The sequence below is a fragment of the Cygnus olor genome, chromosome 3 (genome assembly GCF_009769625.2).
Source record: "Cygnus olor isolate bCygOlo1 chromosome 3, bCygOlo1.pri.v2, whole genome shotgun sequence".
NCBI lineage: Eukaryota > Metazoa > Chordata > Aves > Anseriformes > Anatidae > Cygnus > Cygnus olor.
In genome coordinates this window covers 1504441-1522682 of record NC_049171.1, presented here as the reverse complement: position 1 = coordinate 1522682, position 18242 = coordinate 1504441, and the positions used below count along the sequence as shown (strand labels likewise).

The 18242-nt window shown below is 64.3% G+C and overlaps 2 protein-coding genes across 9 annotated transcripts; both read right to left on the bottom strand.

The window, feature by feature from the left end:
- Window positions 1–2173: 2173 nt before the first annotated feature.
- On the bottom strand, window positions 2174–7706 carry STMN4 (stathmin 4). 5 transcript variants are annotated; one of them, XM_040552289.1, is made up of 6 exons: window positions 7604–7705; window positions 4948–5005; window positions 4405–4500; window positions 3599–3807; window positions 3123–3314; window positions 2174–2406 (listed from the first exon to the last, which is right to left on the bottom strand). In XM_040552289.1, exons 2-6 carry the CDS (start codon window positions 4958–4960, stop codon window positions 2347–2349), a joined length of 570 nt encoding a protein of 189 aa, XP_040408223.1. In that variant the 5' UTR covers window positions 4961–5005; window positions 7604–7705; the 3' UTR covers window positions 2174–2346. The 5 variants fall into 5 exon arrangements, with proteins under 5 accessions (XP_040408223.1, XP_040408224.1, XP_040408220.1 ...); XM_040552290.1 differs by having other exon boundaries at window positions 2190–2406; window positions 3599–3804; XM_040552286.1 differs by lacking the exon at window positions 2174–2406 and adding an exon at window positions 2422–2875 and having other exon boundaries at window positions 7604–7706.
- Window positions 7707–12714: 5008 nt separating this feature from the next.
- Window positions 12715–17531, bottom strand: TRIM35 (tripartite motif containing 35). Of its 4 annotated transcripts, none has more exons than XM_040552284.1 (7): window positions 17374–17531; window positions 16242–16689; window positions 15209–15340; window positions 14582–14812; window positions 14405–14427; window positions 13785–13906; window positions 12715–13451 (listed from the first exon to the last, which is right to left on the bottom strand). In XM_040552284.1, exons 1-7 carry the CDS (start codon window positions 17454–17456, stop codon window positions 12886–12888), a joined length of 1605 nt encoding a protein of 534 aa, XP_040408218.1. In that variant the 5' UTR covers window positions 17457–17531; the 3' UTR covers window positions 12715–12885. The 4 variants fall into 4 exon arrangements, with proteins under 4 accessions (XP_040408218.1, XP_040408219.1, XP_040408216.1 ...); XM_040552285.1 differs by having other exon boundaries at window positions 15209–15304; XM_040552282.1 differs by having other exon boundaries at window positions 16242–16749; window positions 17374–17521.
- Window positions 17532–18242: the final 711 nt, after the last annotated feature.

Genomic DNA, 18242 nt, shown 5'->3' with positions numbered 1-18242 from the left:
GGGTGCCTCTTTCCATTGTGCCATGGTTCCTCCAGCCCTTCAGGCCCCGCAGTGCACACGCTGTTGTAGGCTGTGGCACAGGGCCCTCGGGTAGAGCAATATATTTTGTTATTCTTTGTTCATTAAAATAAAATGGACTGAACAGAGCAGTATTTTATTTGCTGTGGGTTTACCCAGCTCCTACAAATCTGCCGATGGTCGGCCTCGAGACTCCTGCTGATGTCATCTGCTCAAGATTTATGCCTCCTGCCCGCTCTTTGAGCCTGCGGCCTTTCTTCACTTCTTGCATTTAACAAAACCTTCTGCAGCCCCCTGCTCCTCCCCCACGTGGCTTTTGGGGGTTTGGTAACGCACAGCCCACCATTTTGTGTGACCATGGTGAGCTCCACACTGCTGACTCCATCTCCTTTTCTGCAAGGCCCTATGTGATACCCCACTTTGCTGTTGCACTTGAGCGTGATGGGACCCCCTGAGCATGATCTCTGCTTTCCCACGAACGACTGGATCCCCCCGGCATTTGTCTTAATGCTGGCACTGACTCCCACAGCCAGGGGACCACCAGGTTCTCGGTTGGACATCCACCTTCCAAGACTCCTTAGGGTCAGGGAGGACGTCCTTATATCAGACCGGGGAGGACCAGGTTGGTGAGGATCTCCTTGGCCCAGGAGGAATGGACTTTTGGCCCCTTTGGGAAGCTGGTCCTAAATTTGGTGCCATCATCTTTCAAGGTGAGTGAAGACAGGAGAAGAATTGGTGCTGTTTCCTCCTTAGGGCTGGGGAAGCAGAACTCCCCCTGGCTCTCCTGACACCAGGGACACAATGTTTTGTTCCACGGATGGACCAAGGGGGGGTCATCTGGCCTCAGTATAGACCTCAGTACATGTCCAGCCCCCTCATCCTTACCGTGTCGGCCAAATCTCCTCTCCTCCCCTCCACACAAACAGCTTCAATTTGGCTCGTGCTCCCCCTCTGCCCCCTTCCCCACCCCAGTGCAAGCAAACCTAGGGTGCCCCCCCAAAAAAAAACACACACAGGAGACACTGCACCGCTCGTGAGAAAACAAAAGAAATGCCAAGGCAGTTTATTTACAACCGTAGTATACAAAAAAAGGACAGCTCGTGCCGCAGCTAGAACAGCCCCCTCCATCCCCTTCACCCGCCGCCTTCTCCCGCGCTCCCGTTTTTGGCAGCCCCTCCTGGCCCGGGGGCTGGTCCCCCCCAGCCCTGGGGTTGGGGCGAGCATCTCATGGCACAAGAAGAGACACGGCTCCCTCCGGACCTGAATCAATGCTTGTAAAACCTTCTCTGGCCGTAGAGGAGACCGAGACCTTGGTTTGCATCAGGGTTAGAGGTGCCAGGGCCTGGCGGTACTGGGACCATTGCCTGCTGGCAACTGGGAGAGGAGGGGCTGTACACCCCCAGCAGAGAGCAGAGTCTCCAACGTCTCCTGCTGGGAAGGCAGGACCCCCTACCCTCCTCACCCTCCCTGGAGGCACAGATCTCCCTCCCCAAAGCACCTCCTGAGGGGCATGGCTTGGGACAAGCCAGCAGCGGGGTGCCACTCGGCCTCTCGCCCTGGAGTCACTCTAGAGCAGAAAAGGGGATTTTTGTCCGAGAGCTACCGAGAAGATGAGTCTTGGGAGATTTCTTACAAAAACAAGCAGCTCTTTGGGAAGTCACGGGGCTTTTCGGTGTCACCCTGAAAAGGATCATCAGCATCTCCTACAGCCAGGTGAAGCCTTTGGAGCAAGCGAGTCTTGCTCTGACCACCTCCAGCAAGGGGTCTCCTCTTCCCCTTCCCCAAAGTGGTGCTGTAAGGTTTAGGGGTCAGTAACACCCACCCTGGCTAGGAGCCTGGAGCTGAGGTGGGATGAAGGGAGTGGGGGTCACCAAGAGATGCTGCTGCCCATCGATGGCCAAGCGCCCGCCGGGGCAGGACGGAGCCGGAGAACCGCAGCTGGAGGGGGGCGCGCACCCACCCGCCTGCCTAGCACCAAACAAAAGTCACACACGACGCACATTTCCCCCCTTCCCTCCCCACCCTCTCCATCCCCGGGGCCACCTCGTCCACTTCGCCAGCCCTGGGCTGGCTCCTTCCGACCTCCTTGGCGGGCGGCGCGCTGGACCCCCGTGGGGTGCGTGCCCTGAAGCCGGGGAGGCGCCCACCCGCCCACCCATCCGCTCACCTCCCTCCCCACCCTCCCCGAAACGACTAGGATGGCTTCACTGGTCAACTCTGTACATTCACAAACAAAGAAAGCAGAGGAACGTCCCCTTCCACCGGCCGGCCTTGCGCTGCGGCAGCCTCCGCCACCTCCCCGGAGCTGTCAGTCCAAGCATCGCCTCTTTACCTGGAGGCCTCTTCCTTGAGCTCCTTGTTTTTCCTCACTTCTTCTGCGTGTTTGTCCTGTGGGGGGGGGGGTGGGGGGGGGGGGGGAGGGAAGGGGGGAGACGCGTTAGCTCGCCGGGCTTCGGGCCCCACGGGCGGGCCAGCGGCTTCGGAGGGGTTCGAAGGCACGAGGGCGTTCGCGAGGCCAGGTTCGTCCCCGGAGGGACACCGGTGGGTCAACTGCATCCTCTCCTCCCCGGGGGGGCGTTTTAAGGACTGTGGAGGCACTCGGGGACAGACAGACAGATTGTCCTCGCCCTCTATCTAGGAGGTAGACGTCAGCCAGACAAGGCGGAGCGGGAACCCCAAAGGAGATGGGGCGAGCTCGGATTGTCCGTCATTATCTCGTGCTCTCTGCCTCTGCCCCAAGGCTGGCCGAGGCGTTTGGAGAAGGGCACTGGGCGAGCTCCTTGCAGAAGGGATGTTTTGGAGGGAGCTGGAGGTGGTGAGGGTGGGACCTTCCGTGCTGAGGCTGGGAGCAGACCTGCTTCGGGGGAGAGAGAAGAGGTCTGCACACAGCGGCGGCACGGCAGCACGGACACGCCAGGCCCGGTGGGGTCACCCCCGCCCCGGTGGGACCTTGATTTTGGGTAACACCATGCGGCGGGAGGGGAAGGGGCACCCCCCCCCCTTCAGCGGTGTCCCCAGGGGGGTTGTGCCACCCCACGAGCCATGCGAGGTGCCTGGACGGGTGTCCCAGTGCTTCCCCCCCTCCCTCCTTGCCGGGCTCTCACCTTCTCCTGCAAGCGCTCCAGCATGGCCGCTAAGTGCGCCTCGCGGTTCTCCTTGTTGGACTCCATCTTCTGCGCCAGCTTCTCTTTGGCCATTTTGATGAAGTTGTTGTTCTCCTCGATGGCCTTCTGGATGACCTCCCGCTCATGCTCCCGCTTCTCCGCCAGGTGCTTCAGCAGCTCGGCCTCCTGGTACTGCGTGGGCAAAGAGGACACCGTGGCCATGGGCACCACGGGGACCTCGGGGACCACGGGCACCGCAGGGACCACAGGGACCATGAGGACCATGGACACCATGGGGACAACAGGGACCACGGGTTCCTTCCCTCCCTGATGGCACCATCCCCTCCAAACTCAGTGATGACCCCAGTGGTGGCCATGCCATGGGCATGAGGCTGTGTCCCCGTGTCACATCCCCATGTCACCTCCCCATGTCACCTCCCCAGGCTGCACTGCTGCGGGCGACCCGCCCGACCCACCTTCCTCCTCTCCTCCGCCGCCTCCAGCTTCTTCTGGATCTCTTCCAAGGATGGGTCGCGCCGCCGGGGCAGGGAGGCGTTGAACTCGGGGATGCCGTCAAAGGACGGGGGCTTCAGGATCACCTCGAAGGACTGCCCCGAGGTGCGCTTGTTGAGCTCGATGACTTCCATGTCAGAGATGACGCACCAGGTGAGGTCTACGGTGTCTGCTGGGAGAGGGGCAAGGGCTGACTGCCAGCACGGGCGCGTCCCACCCACATCCTCCCACGTCATGGGGCATGAAGGGATCAAGGGCAGCCCCGCAGGGAAGCACCTGGGGGTGCTGGGGGATAGAGGGAGCTGGCACCGTGTGCTTGCAGCCCAGAAAACCAACAATATCCCGGGCTGCATCAGAAGAAGTGAAGCCAGCAGGGTGAGGAGGGGATGGTCCCAGTTCTCCCCCTGTGTCCCAGGAGGACGTGGAGCTGCTGGAGCGGGCCCAGAGGAGGCCCCGAGGATGAGCAGAGGCTGGAGCCCCTCTGCTGTGGAGCCAGGCCGAGGGAGTTGGGGGTGTTGGGCCTGGGGAGGAGAAGGCTCCGGGGAGACCTCCCAGCGCCCTGCCCAAGGGGGCTTTCAAGAAATATGGAAAGACTTTTGGGCTTGTAGTAACAGGAGGAGGCGTGACAGTTTGAAGCTGAAACAGGGCAGATTTAGATTGGCTTTAAGGGAGAAATTTCTCATGCTGATGGTGGTGAGACACTGGAGGTGTCCCAGAGAAGCTGTGGGTGCCCTGACAAGGGGGCCCAGCACGCCCATGGGGCTCCTACCTTCATACGTGTACGCGGGTTTGTTCAGGGGGTCCGAGAGGAAGCAGGAGCAGAACAAGGAGACGAGAGGCAGCTCCTTCATCTTCTCTTTGTAAGCTGGGGAGAGAAGGCGGGAGCGGGGTCAGGGGGCGGGGGTCCTGCCAGGCGTTGGGCAGGGGCTGCCACATGCTGGGGATGGGCTGGGATGGGGCTGGCACAGTTTGCTCAGAGGTTAGAGCAGGCTGATGCAGGAAGGGTAGGCAGGGCGTGCAAAGGCACCGTGCAATGGGGAAACTGAGGCACATGGTGATGGGGAGCCTTTCTCAACGCGGGTTATGCCTGTCCTGGTGTATTAACCACACGCACGATCCCTTGCATGGCACTGCTGGGGTGCTGTGCGCATCCCAAGGCAGGGGTTAGCTTGGGATATCAGCCATTCCTGGGGTCTTTTGGGTGGGCAAGGGGCTTGGGGGGTGCCCCAGCATGGGGATGGGGGGTGTCACGGCTGGGTGCACGGAGCCACGCTGCCCCCTGTCCCTGTGGGACCCCACAACGGTACCGTACCAGCCAGAGTCATGGCGCGGCGATCCTCGGGAGTCTGCAGCAAGAGCGATCCTGGGGCCTGGAGGGGAAAGAGGCAGGATCAGTCCGGGGGGTCTGGGGGCTTCACCCGGCCCTGCCCTCCCACGGGGGGGGCAGCTGCACACACCCGGCCTTGCGTGCAGGCTGCTGAGATGGGAGGACACCGGTGTGATGTGGTGGGCACACGGTGGGGGGACGGGGACACGGTGGTGATGTGAGGGGACACCGATGGGGTAGGCACACGCTGGGGGGGTGTAAGGGATACTAGGGTGGTGAGATGTGATGGCACACTTGTGTGACGGGCACACACCGTTGGGATGGGCTGGGATTTGTGGTGTTGGGATAGGGGAATACCGGTGCGGTGGGATGTGCAAACACCAGGGTGGAGAGCGCACGTGGTGGGAAGTGATGGGCACACACTGGTGCAACAGGCACACGCAGGTGTGATGTGATGGGCACACATTGGTGCAACAGGCACACGCAGGTGTGATGTGATGGGCACATACTGGTGCAACAGGCACACACTGGTGTGCTGTGATGGGCACACATTAGGTTAATGGGTACGCACTCGTGCGATGTGATGGGCACACACCAGTGTGATGTGATGGGCACCCACTCGTGCAATGGGCACACACAGGTGTGATGTGATGGGCACGCACTGGTGCAATGGGCACACACCGGTGTGATGGCAGCAGCCAGCACCGTGCTTTGGGCACGTGCAGCCCTTCCCTTTCCATGCTGCCCAACACCTGCACAACCCACACGCATGCACGTGCGTGGCCGTGCCAGGATCAGCGTGCACCTGCACACACACTCACAGACCCCACCCCATGAACAAGTGCACCCCCTTTGCACAGCCTCTGCTGGTGCACGAGCTGCAAATCTGCCCGTGCTGCCGCCCCACGCGTCCTTCTATAAAAAAGGGACCCAAACCTGTGCCTTCCAGCAACCCTCCCCAGGCATCCTGGGACAGGGGAGCTCTTGGGGGGGGAGGCTCTGCTGGCTCCCCCAGCCGCAGCACGCCCTGACCCAGCTCATCCTGTGGGATCCCCCAAAATCCCGACACCCCCATCGCACACGATGCGCTCATCGCCTCTGCGTTTTTTCCAAGCAACCTGCCACCGCGTGGCAACGCTGCCGGGGGGGCGGGGGGGAAAAAAAGGGACGAAACGTGGTGGCAGCCTGCAGGGACACCTCCCTGGAGACGCCCCCCCCCCCCCCTCTTTTTGGTGACCCCCCCCCGGGGGCGAGACCCCTCTGAGGGCTTTCCCCATCGCTTGCCCAAAGGGTTTTGCCTTTAAGCAGCTCCTGCCAAGCGTGGAGCCGAGGCAGGGCGGGGATGCTCTGGTGGCTCGTGTGCCCACACGAGGCTGTGCACGGGGATCTGGCAGCGCCTGGAAGCGTTCGCCTTGATCCTGCCTGGCAGCCTCCCCCCTCCTCGCGTTAAAACCCCAAATCCTCATTTTTCCCTGCGCTTGCATGGGGGGGGGGGGGGGGGGGGGCTCGGAGGCATTTTGGGCTCCAGAAGCCCTTCTTGCAGCCCTCCCGCGCTGCCTGGAGGATAAAACCCAGCAGATTTTTTTTTCCCCCCTATCAAAGCGGGGGGAGGTCGGGGGCCACCGGGCGGGGGGGGGGGCGGGGGGGGGGGGGGCGCCAGCCCCGCTCCCCATCGCGGGATGGAGCACCCGTTTTGGGGTTTGGAGGTTTCCACCCCACTGAGCCCCGATGGTGGAGCTGGGTGTGGCGGGGGCTCCGGCGCCGCTGTCGCCCCCAGGATGAAACCTCGCTCAAACCCACGGCGCGGAGGCGATGCCGGCGAGGCGCACGTGGCGGGGAGGGAGCCCGAGACGAACCCAAGGGGGTGACACCCAGCAGGGCCACATCACACCCCGGTCTCCGCTGGGGGACAGCGGGGACACCCCACCTCCTGCCCCCTTCCCTCGCAGGGCGACGGAGACGGGGATGGGGGGGGGGGGGTCTCGGGGGGGGGGGGGCTCCCCGCTCCCCTCCTCGAAGCTTTCAAAGCCGTGGATGGTTTTTTCACCCACCTCCTCCCGCCCTCCTTCTCGTTTCTCCCCTGCCTGGAATAAATATTTCAGCGGGGCTTCCTGCCACCAGCAATAATTCAGGCTGGCCCTGCCCTCGGGGTGCTGGGCATAACTGGGGGGGGGGGCCTCGGGATCCCCCCCAGGCTGGGCGGGGGCTGCGGACCCCATCCGGCAACCCCTGCGCTTGGGGAGCGGGGAGGGAAAAAAAAAAAAGGGGTGAGGGGGCTGAAAAGGGGGCGCGGGGGGGTTCCCGGCTGGAGGGAAGGGGCGGGGGGTCCTGCTGTGCAGGGCGAGGGGGAATGCCAGGCTGGGAGGGGGGGGGCTTTGGGGTGGGGGGGAGGGTCGCTGCCCCAGAAAGCGCCCAGAGATGGGGTGGGGGCGCGCAGACATCTCCCCCAGGTACCCCCCCGGTGAGGATGCTGGAGGGTGACAAAGCCGGGGAGCCGCGTCCGGAGGGCGAACCCCCCCCCCCCCCCCGCCCCACGCCCCCCCCTCCCCAAATTTCTCAACGCATCCTTTTTCCCCCCAACACCCCCCCCCCACCCCCCCGTACCCCTTTTTTTTTTCCCCTCCCCGCCCGCTGCGCTCACCCCACCGCCGGCACCAGCGCTGCCGCTCGGCGCTCTCCGGGCTCATTTAACGCGGGCGCGGGGGGCTCGGCGGAGCTGCCCCCCCCCGGGGGGGGGTGGTTGAGAGGGGGGGGCCCGGTGCCACCCCCCCCCCCCCCCCATGACATCACCTCCCCGGCCGCCGATTGGAGCAGCCCCGCGGCCGCGTTCATTGGCCCCGAGCCGTGCGAACCGGGGAGCAGCCCGGTGACGTCACGGCCGGCTGCTATTTTCGGGTAAAAAGGGTAAAAAATTAAAAAAAAAAAAAAAAAAAAAATTAAAAAAAAAAAATTGTAAAAAAGATTTTTTTTAAAAAAAAAGAAAATTAATGGAAGCGTGGAGGGGGAAGGCACGAAAATGCTTGAAAATGGGATTTTTTTAAAAATAATTTTAGTTTTTATTTCTAGGGTTCGAGCCCAGAATTAGGCTGGCACCCAACGGGGTCCCACTTTTGGCTGGGGGGTGGGGGGCTCGTGCATGGCGAGGAGTGGGTGCCACCCGCCCCAGCAGGACAAAGCTGGGCAGTGACAAAGTGACAATGGTCGGGAACTGGAGGCTGCAGGCACCTCCCTGCGCGGGGGGCTCGGGGACACCCCGCAGCTTTGATGTCCCCAGGTGGGAACAAAGCGCCCCCGCCGCCCCCCCGCCGGGACAAAGCCTCTGGGGACATCGGTTATGGGGTGTCCCCTCCATCCTCCCAGGGCTGGGACACCACCCAAGCCCGATGTGACCCATTTCCAAAGGCACGTGAGGACCAGTTCTGAATAAAACTGGGCAACGGGAGCTCGGCGAGGCCAAGTCCCACGTCCCGAAGCTATTTCGGTGTGACGTCCCCCCCCCGGGCACGCGGAGGATTCGGGGAGCGCCTCCCAGGTCCGTGCCCTCCCCACGAGCCCGATCTCCTTCCCCCCCAGTTCGGTTCACCCTGGCCTATTTACGCCGACGGCGGCGATCACGAGCCCGGCACCTCCAGGGGACCGTGCGGGTATATTTAGGCACCGGACTCCTCCGTCAAACCGCGGGCATCGGGCTGCGGGGAGGTGTTTCCCCCCCCCCAAAAAAAATGCCCGGCGGGTGGCTTTGCAGAGCCTGCAGCCCCAGGATGGTCACAGGTGGAAATCGGGGTGGCACCGTGCGGGGGACACCACAGCTCGGCAGACCTCGGGGAGGTGACGCCGACCATTTGGCACGAGCTGCCCTCCATGTCCACTCCATGTCCAAACTCCATGGGGTTTGGTGTGATGGCCAGACCCCCCCCCCAAAAAAAAAAAAAAAAATTGAGCTGGCCAGGGCTGCCTCAGCAGGGAGTAAACTGGGGGAGAAGTGGGAGCAGACTGGGGGAGCAGCGGGAGCAAACTGGGGGAGCAGCAGGGAGTGGAGCAGGCAGAGGGGAGAGATGTGGGGTGCTGGCAGGGAGCAGGACACAGGATGGGGGCCTGGAATTAGGTGGTCTTTAAGGTCCCTTCCAACCCAAACCAGTCCGTGGCTCTGTGGGGCGTTGGTGGAGATGGTGACGGGGGTCCGAGGGGCAGCACTGGCACAGGGCAGCACAAGCGGGGACGTGCCCGTGGCACCCCCCCCCCCCCCCCCATGTGCTTGCACACACTTTTGCACGCACCTGCACCCCTGGGTGCACAGCACCGTTGTGTTAGTGCAGGGAAAAGGGACCTGGGGCCTGATTCGTCTCATCGCGGGGCTTTTATAACACCTCCTGCTGAAGCTGGACGGGGCATCGCTTCCTCGGAAAGGATGCTCCCGTGCGCCGGTGGGAGGCGAGCTCCGCGCCAGAGCCCCCTTGGCACCCACGCAGGTGTGGGGGCCGTGGGACACCCGGGGGATGAGGACATGTGGGGGGAAGGGAACACACAGCGGGGACGAGGGGAGGGAAGAATCGAGCTGTGGCATCTGGCAGAGGGACAAACAGCCATTGTGGGGACCACGCGGGAGCGGGACGGGCCCGGCCGCGGCTGGCACCGGGCGCGTGGCACCCCGCGGGGGGGGCTCTGCACAATTCCTCCTTTGAGATCCCCACGGGTCCAGGCTCAGGGCACAAACCCATCCCTGGGGGGGGGGGGGGGGGGGGCACGTCCAGAGGCATCTCCCTGCCTCCCCAGCCCCAAATGACCAGCATCTGGGGGGGGGGAGAGGGCTTGGTGTCAGCTCCTGGAGCCCTTGCGTGAGGTTGTGACCGTCATGCTGGCCATCACCCTGCACCCCCCAGCACCTCAGCTGCCTTCCTCCAGCAGCAGCCTCTCTCCGTCCCGCTTTCAGCTAAACGAGGCCCAGAAAAAGGAGGCCAAGGAGATTTGGGTCTATCCAGGGCCCTGGGGACCGCGGGCTGCCACGTGCCACCCGTTTCCCATCCACGCGGGGCTGTCCCCAGGTGGGACGGGTGCGATGGGGGGGGTGGGGGGGTCAGCATGGCACGGGGCTGTCCCCAGCTCCAGGTGGGACGGGGCTGGAGGAGAAGCTGGGCATGAAGCTGGTGGCAGGTAGGAACGAGCCCTGGCAGCGAGTCGAGGCCATGGGAGAAGCCCCACGGTCTGGCAGCACCTGTGCGCTTAACAACCTGCTCAGCACCCTGGTGCTGATACCCAAACCTTCCTGGCTATGGGGTCGAAGGGGATGGAAGGGACCAGAGAAAGGTTTCCCCCTGGGCACACATCCTGCAGCCTCGGTGCAGCCACGGCTCAGCCCCAGATCTTTCAGACCCACACCTTTGGACCCTCCTCGTTCTCCCCACGCGTGGCATTTACGCCACTGCCTAATTTTGGCTGTTCAGCCCCTTTTTCCAGCTCCCCCCGAGCTCCCCCTTCCCCTTCCCAGCTCCTCCCAAGCCGGGGTCCCCCTTGCCGGGGCTGGGGACCCCCCTGGGAGCGGAGGCTCCACGCCTCCAAAAAGGATGCTGAGGGCTCCAGCACCAGCCCCGGGGCTGGGGAGGGGACAAAAAGCAGGGAGGGGGAAGAGGGGGGGGGGGGGAAATAAAAAAATAAAAAAATATAGAAAAGCACCGCCCTCCCCCAGATTGGGCAGAAATGACATCATCGCCCGGCCGCGAGCCAATGGGAGAGCCGCCTGCTTCTCCGAAATCTCGCCCGTCCCTATAAATCCTGGGTGCTGCAGGGATGGGGGCGAATGGCAGCTGGGGGGCTCCGTGGCAGCCAGCTCAGTCCCCCCCCCCCCGGGGGGGTTGCAACCCTGACCCCCCCCCCCTCCCCCGACACTGGGGAGCTCCATGCCCAGCTGGGGGGGATGCAGGGATGCGTGGGGTCGGGGATGTAGGAACATATGGGGTCTATAGGGTTGGGGATGCCCCGCAGGCTGGAGGGGGGGGGGGGGGGTGGCATCGATCCTGTCCTGCGTGCATTTGGCTGGGGAACCCCCGGAGCTCCCACAGCCAAAAATAAGTCAGAAATGGTGATTGAAAAGAAACGGGGGGCCTTCTGATTGCTGCAAGGAGGAGGGTTTGGGCTCGGGTGTTCACCACGCTCAGGTTTTGGGGCACAAAACCCCCCCACACCCCCACCTGCTTTTCCCCAGTGGGTGCTCAAACGTGTGAGCCCGTGCTCAGCGCCGGGGGGGACATCGGCCTCGCTGCTGGCCCTGGGGGGGATCTGGGTGGGTGCGAGGAGCAGCGCTCGCTGCCTTGATTTCCACCTAAAGCCGTTTCCCTGCCTCTGTGGGAAGGAAATTAAGTTCTGGGGAAGAAGCAGGTACCCCGATTACACTAAAAAACAGAGTCTTAGGGAGCTAAGTAGTTCATTAATTGATATAGTTTCCCCCGAACATTTTTTTTCACCAAATGGGTCGGAAAAAGTCAGAACGTCTCACTTCTGTGATCCCCAGCGATGCCTCGTTTCACCCCTTAGTGCCATTTTTACTCCAGACGCTGCAGGGAAGCGTTCCCTTCGGGCCTGACAAAGCAAAACAGCTCACCCCGCTCGAGCCCGGGCGACTCCAACAGCCTCGCTGCCTGCTCCTCGCTCCCCGAAAACGTGCTCCTTGTGCCCAGACGGGACGAGGGGTGCCCGAATTTCCAAACATTGCCAGCTCGAGGCTGTGCCAAGGGGTGATGGGCAGCATCCCCATGGGGATGGGAGGGATACGGGATGCTGACACCGATTTTCCCCGGTTCCCCGTACCAGGGATGCTGCTGGAAAGGGATCACGTCAGCCAACGTAAGCGAGGCGGAGGACCCCCGGGTCGCCCCCGCGCCGCAGCCCCCCACCCCCCCACCCCCCGCAGCGCTCCTCCGACATCTCCCTTTTGTTTTCCTGCCAGCAGCTCCGGTTCCTAAGGAGCATCCTATGCAAATGGTGAGAAACCATGGAAACCGGCGTTAATATCATCATCCTGCCCGCAGCTCCTGGACCACCGGGCAGCATGGGCAGGCCCAGCGTGCAGGGGACAGGGACCCGCCCGAAGAAGCTGTCCCGTTTTCGGGGGGATCCGGTCAAGGCTACAATGCTGGGGCACCTGGGTGGCCTTGGCACCAGGCAGGGATTTACGGAGGAAAAGCTTTTTTGGATGCAAAGCAAAAGTCGCTCAATCGCGGCGCTCACACCCACGGGCGTTCAGGGTGCTCGGAGGGGACGTGGGGACAAGGGGTGGCCGCTGTTGAGTCGTCGCCGCTCCTCCAGGCTTTCCCGAGGCTGGCGGCCCTGCTCTGGAGGAGCTTTTTGTCCCCTCCGTCCCACCTCTGAGCCTCCAAACACAAACTGCACATCTGGAGCTGGGGATTTATGGAAAGGTCCCTTAAAGTCCGGGGCAGGAGGGTTGGAAGAGAAGGGACGTTGCTGTCACCGATGTCCCCACTGGTGGTTACTCTTGCAGAGGGAAATGTGCACTTCTGCCCACATCCAGCCGGGCTCTGCCAGCTCTCCCAGCTTCCCCCGCTGGGTTGTTTTACCCACGGCAGGGAGACCTGGAGCTCCCCGAGCTGCAGCACCACTGTACGAGCTTGGAAAGCCCCCGGCTGCTTTCGTTTTCTATTTACAGCCCCCAGGCTGCGAGGGCTGAGCTCGCTTGCTGGAGGAGCAGGAAAGGAGCCAGAGCAGTCCGGGGACAGATGTTGAGAAATGTTGACACAGCAATACCAGAAGAACTGGATGTTTATTAAAGATTAAAAAAAACAGGCAGTACATACATAAATTCTTTTTTTTCCCTTTTTTTTTTTTCTTTCCCAGGGAAAGCTTGCCTTAAAACAGCACCCGGCGAGCCCCGGCTGCAGGCAGAGGCGGCACGGGATGGGGGCACGGTGGCAGCTACATGGGGACGTCCTCGTGGACGCGCACCCGGAGGGGGCAGATGCGCAGCGCCTCGGGCAGCGCGCCCACCGGCGTGCCCCCCACGTAGAAGTAGGGGAAGACGGTGCCCCCGAATTTCTCGTGGAAGGTGTAGATGTGGGTCTTGCGGTCGGCGTCGTAGAAGGAGAGCTCCCCTTCGTCGCAGTCCAGCTCCACCCGGATCCGCGCCAGGTCGCCCAGCGCCGCCTCCGAGCGAGCCGCGTTGGACGCCCGGCACGTCTCGCCGTCCGCCCCGGGCAGGCGGTAGATGTACCAGAAACCAGAGCGGGCGTCGTGGTGGAAGGTCCAGTGGGTGCCCCCCCGCGGCCGGGCCACCCCCACCCGCCAGTTCGTGATGCCACCCAGGTCCACCTCCCAGGTGTGGAAGCCGGCGGAGAAGCCGCGGGAGCCCAGGATGCAGGGGGCCGAGGTGAAGCGCTCGGGGTTCTCCACCAGCAGCTTGTAGCCCCCGTTGGTGACGCTGGTGAGGTCCTCGGACACCGAGAGCCAGCCCGCAGCGGAGTTGGGGTCGAAGCTGAAGGGGACTGCAATGGGGACAAGTGTCAGGAGGGCCGAGCCTGGCTTGCCACGGGGACGAGCTTTATGGGGGGGAGCGCAGCCCTGCAAGCACCCACCTACCCATCCTTTCCTTTCTGGGGACAACCAAAGGCACAAGCCCGCCCCTGCATGGAGAAATGCACTTTTTGGGGCTTCCTTTTTGGGGTGCAAAAAGATCACCCTTTTGCCCTCCAACCCCCATCTCCCCAGCCCCATCAGAGGCAGGCACAACTGACCCAGCACCCATCGCCCCCAGGCTGCCCCATGCAAAGGCTGCTCTTGCCCTTTGGGAGGCACCCCCACGTCCCCTGGTGCCTCACCTACGGTGATGATGTCCAGCATCTTCTTCCACACGTTGTACTGCAGCGAGCCCAGGTACTTGGCGGCGTCGATGAGCATCCCTGAGGGCACGGCCTCCGGCTCCTCGGCCGTGCAGGCGATCCTAGGGCAGGACAGAGCCGGGTTGGGGTGGAGGCAGGGGCTGGGCTGGGTCTCCTGGCACCCTGGGTTTCTGCAGGGGCTTTCCTACCAGCACCCTGCATCTCCTCCTGGGCGGGCTTCCCCAGCAGGGCTCGGTGCATGAGCAGAGCAAGAGAAGGTCCTGCCATAGCCCCTGGGCCCCCACCTTGCTCTCATCCCAGGGATGGGGCTGCAAATCATGCTGGGAAGGTCCCAGCACTGAAATCCCACCAATGCCCCTCTTCCGCTATTGGGGTTTTAATGCTTCAACCCCAAACCTGCAATGCTGCTTCATTTCTGGGCGCTTTCTCCCTGCCTGAGGCACCCGTGGGGGCCCCCAGCACCTTGTCCCGCTGGAGCACGCTGCCCTGAGCGGCCACAGCAGGAGGGGACGTGCGGGCACAGGACCTTGCACAGGGCAGAGACCTCGCTTTGTGCCGTGGGCAGGGATACAGGGGACACAGCCGGGGCCAGGACTCACCTGCGCTTGCGGTTCTTGTGGGTCTGAAAGAGAAGGAGACACCGAGCATCAAACCTCTGCTTGTATGGGGTCCTGGGGGCTTACAAATGCCCCGAGGATCGCCCAGCGCCGCTGTGCCTTTGCTTGGTGGAGCCACGGGGACCCCAGGGCAAGGGCAGCGCCCCGGCGGGGCTTTACCATGAGGAAGGTGTAGTCGTCCTCCGTGAGGTCGGCCTGGAGCTGGCGGGCCTCGTTGAGCAGAGCCCGGCTCTCGTCCGACAGCCGCTTCATCTTGCCCTCGATGAGGCCGTGCTTGTGGCGCGTCTCCTCCTGCAGCTGGGACAGCAGCGCCTTCTGCTCGTCCCACAGGAACTCGTGCAGCTTCTCAAACTCCCTCTTGATCTGCTCCTCCAGCCGCACGGCCTCCACCTGCCCGGAGTGGGGACGTCACGGCTTCCCCACGGGAGCCCCCGTGTGCTCAGCACCCCCGGGCTCCCCTCCATCCTCCCCAAAATGCTCGGCCAGCTCTGGCACTCGCCGAGCTTCTCGCTGGGAGCTGCCCTCCCCAAAATAAATGGCCCCGCTGCCAAGGCGGGCACCACCCCACGCCACATCCGAGTCCTTCCTCCCGGCATCACCGTCCTCACTGAGGGATGGAGCAGCCCAGGATGGGTGCAGCCTCCGCCCCGGAGCTGGTTGCATTCCTGCCCAGGGCGTGTGTACACACGTGCGCATGCGTGTGCATGCATGTGCGGGGAGCTGGGCTCGTTGTCACCCTGCCAGGGGGACCGTGTGGCTGCCCCCACCCCAGTGCCAGCCTCGCACCTGGTTGTGTTTGGAGATGGACTCGTAGGAGCGGTGCACGGCCCCAAAATCCTTCACCTTGTCCCGCAGGGAGGTCTCCATGTTCTTCAGCTTGGCCTGCGGGGGGGAGACGCCTTCAGGACCCTCGCGAGCCTACGCCCCGGGTTTCAAATGCGGAAAGACAAGAGCCCCAACCCCAGCAGGACGCGGTTAAGCAGGATCCTTGCTCAGTCCATCCCTTCCCCTCCTGCAGCCGAAGTCTGCCAGCGCTGCCCACCCGCACCTCGGGGCTGTGCACCAGCGAGGCGGAGGACGTTTGCTCCATGGCAAGTCCTCCACCCCGTTTTCCAGCCCTTTTTTTTTTTTTTTTTTTAAACGCACTGTCAAATCCCGGCCTGCCCCTGTGCCTGTCACACCGTGGGCAGCCCGCCAAGCCGGCTCCGTGCGGAACGGCCACCCCGCAACATTTGAAATCTGGCGTGCTCCCCGCGGGCTGAGTCACGGCAGCGGCGGGTCCTGGCACAGTGCCTGGCCCCAGCCCCGTCTCCTCCTCCTCCGCAGCCCGTGTGGCTCCACGGGGCTGGGCTCGGGGCTGCCTCTTCCGCGTGCCCCCGGCTCTGCGGGGCCGGGAGCAGCCGGCTGGGTTGTGCAACCCCCTCCCCAGAATCAGCGCTCCCAGCCCCGAGGCGCTGCTGCAACAACCGGCGCGGCTGGATCCAGCTCAGCCCGGCGAGCCAAAAAACGCGGGGAGCGGGCAGCTCTCCAAACCCCTCCCAAGCCCTCGGAGCAGCTCCCCTTCACCGCAGGCTTTTGGGGCGAAGCGCTGCGCCCTCGGGGACGGGGTGGCACTGGGTGGTGATGAAGCCAGGCAGAGCGTCGGCAGCGGTGCCGCGGGGGCAGGAGCGGTGCTGGGGACCCACCCTTGCAGCGTGGTGGCTTCACCCCGGCGGGCGCAAGCGTAGGTGCCGGGGTGCGCACGGACTGCAGCCCTCCAGATGTCGGGGTGCTCCCCATGCAACCGATCCCCCTCTTTCCTGGAACATCTCGCACTCACCCTGAAATCCGCAGCCGTCTCCTGCACCGGCCGCATCTTGTGCCCTTCGTGCTGCTTGGAGCTCTGGCAGACGAAGCACGCCAGCTCCTTGTCGTCCAGGCAGAAGAGCTTGGCTTCCTCCTGGTGCACGGTGCAGAGGGCGGCCGGGCGGCCCCGCCGCTGCCCTTCCTCCTTGAGGATCATCTCCACCAGGTTGTTGAGCGTGTGGTTGACGCGGAGGTCGTCGAGCGAGGAGGCCTCCTTGCAGACGGGGCACACGTGGTGCCGGTGCTCCCAGGAGCGGCTCACGCAGCCCTTGCAGAAGTTGTGGCCGCAGCAGAGCGTCACGGCCTCTCGGAAGGGCTCGTAGCAGATGGGGCACAGCAGCTCCTCCTTGAAGGTGGCCGTGGAGGACGAGGCCAAGGCCACCGAGCTGCCGGGCGGGGGGCTGGCTCCTTTCTCCATGGCGCTGGGGACAGGGGGAAGGAGGCTTGGAGGGAGGCCAGAGCCGGGTTTCCGAGAGCCCCGACTGGAAAAACAGCCCCGTCCCTGATGCAATCGGCTTCCTGCCTCTGACTCACCCCCTCCAGCTCCCTCCCCGGCCGGGCACCGGCCCTGAGTGACACCGCTCCGGGCCACTGCCGGCCGCCCCGGGCGGGCTCCGGGATGCTGCGGGGCAGGGGCCGCCGGTGGCCGCGTCCTGCGCGGGGCTCGTCCCGGTCCCGTGCCCGTGCTCCGAGCCCCGGCCCCGGTGCAGCCCCAGCGCCCCACCCCGGTAAAACCACCGCGAGCCCCCCTTATCCCCGGAAAGCCCCCCCAGTACCCGTGGTGGCGTGCTCGGATCCCGGTGCTTTTCCCCCGGTCCGGATGCTCGCCCCCGGCGCAGCCCCGGCGGCCGCTTCCCCTGCCCCGGTGCAGCCCCGGTGCAAGCCCCGGTGCTCGGTTCCTCGCCCCCGGTGCTCGGTTCCTCGCCCCCGGTGCCCGGCCCCCAGCCCCAGGTGCCCCGTCCCTTCCCCCGGGTGCCACCCCGGGGTCTGTTCCCTTCCCCCAGGTGCCCCCCCCGGTGCCCAGACCCCCCCCGCCCCGGTGCCCGGACCCCCATCCCGGTGCCCGGACCCCCCGGTACCCGGTTCCCCCCCCCGGTGCCCCGTACCTTGCGGGGGGCGAGCGGCAGCGTTTGCAGCGTCCCCTCCGCCGTGCGGGGCGGTGCGGGGGCCGTGCGGGGGCCGGCAGCATCCCGGGGCCGGGGCTCGCACCGGGCTGGCGGCGGCGAGGGCGCCCCGGGAGGCGGAACGGGGCGGGAGGAGGCCGGGCTGCGGGGAGGGCTCTCGGCAGCCGGCTCGGCCCCCTCCGGGCTTGCCGCTGCCCTGCTGCTGCCCCCCGGGAGCATCCTCACGGGGAGCGGGGCTTGTCCCGGGGTTGGTGTCCCCAGCCCCGTAAGGACGCCAGCCCCATAAGGGGCGTCAGCCCTGGCAGGTCCCCCCCGCCAGGGAGCAGGAGGAGGGTGAAAACGATTTTCAAGGGCACAGATAGCCAGCGAGCAAAGAAGGGTGTTGTGCTGCTCCGGTATGCACGTGCAGTGAGAAAGCGCTGGTGCTGTGCAGGGGAGTCAAGGGTAAAGATAAAGCCGGCCTGGACACCCGTGCTGGGAGTGAGACGTGCCTGGGGTGAAGCAGAGAGCGGGAGGGATGCGACGCAGCCTTCCTCGAGATAATTCCGCCCGTGGCACTGCTTTGGGCTGGTATCGGCCCGGAAACGTGGAATTGGGGTACAGAGCTGGGACTGACGAGGGAAAAATAACTGGGGGTGGGTTGTTTGGGAGGAGTCTGCGAGGGACAGACCCTATAGGCCTTCACAAGCTCTGGCAGGGATTTTCCAGCAGCACAAACACCTCCCCAGGGAGGTGCAGGAGCAGGCAGCAGGACTCCAGCCACGGAGGATGCCGAGGGACCACAAGGTGGAAGGACTGGAAGGGGTCAGGGAGCAGGGTCCTGGCTCAGGCCCACTGGAGGGGTCCCGCAG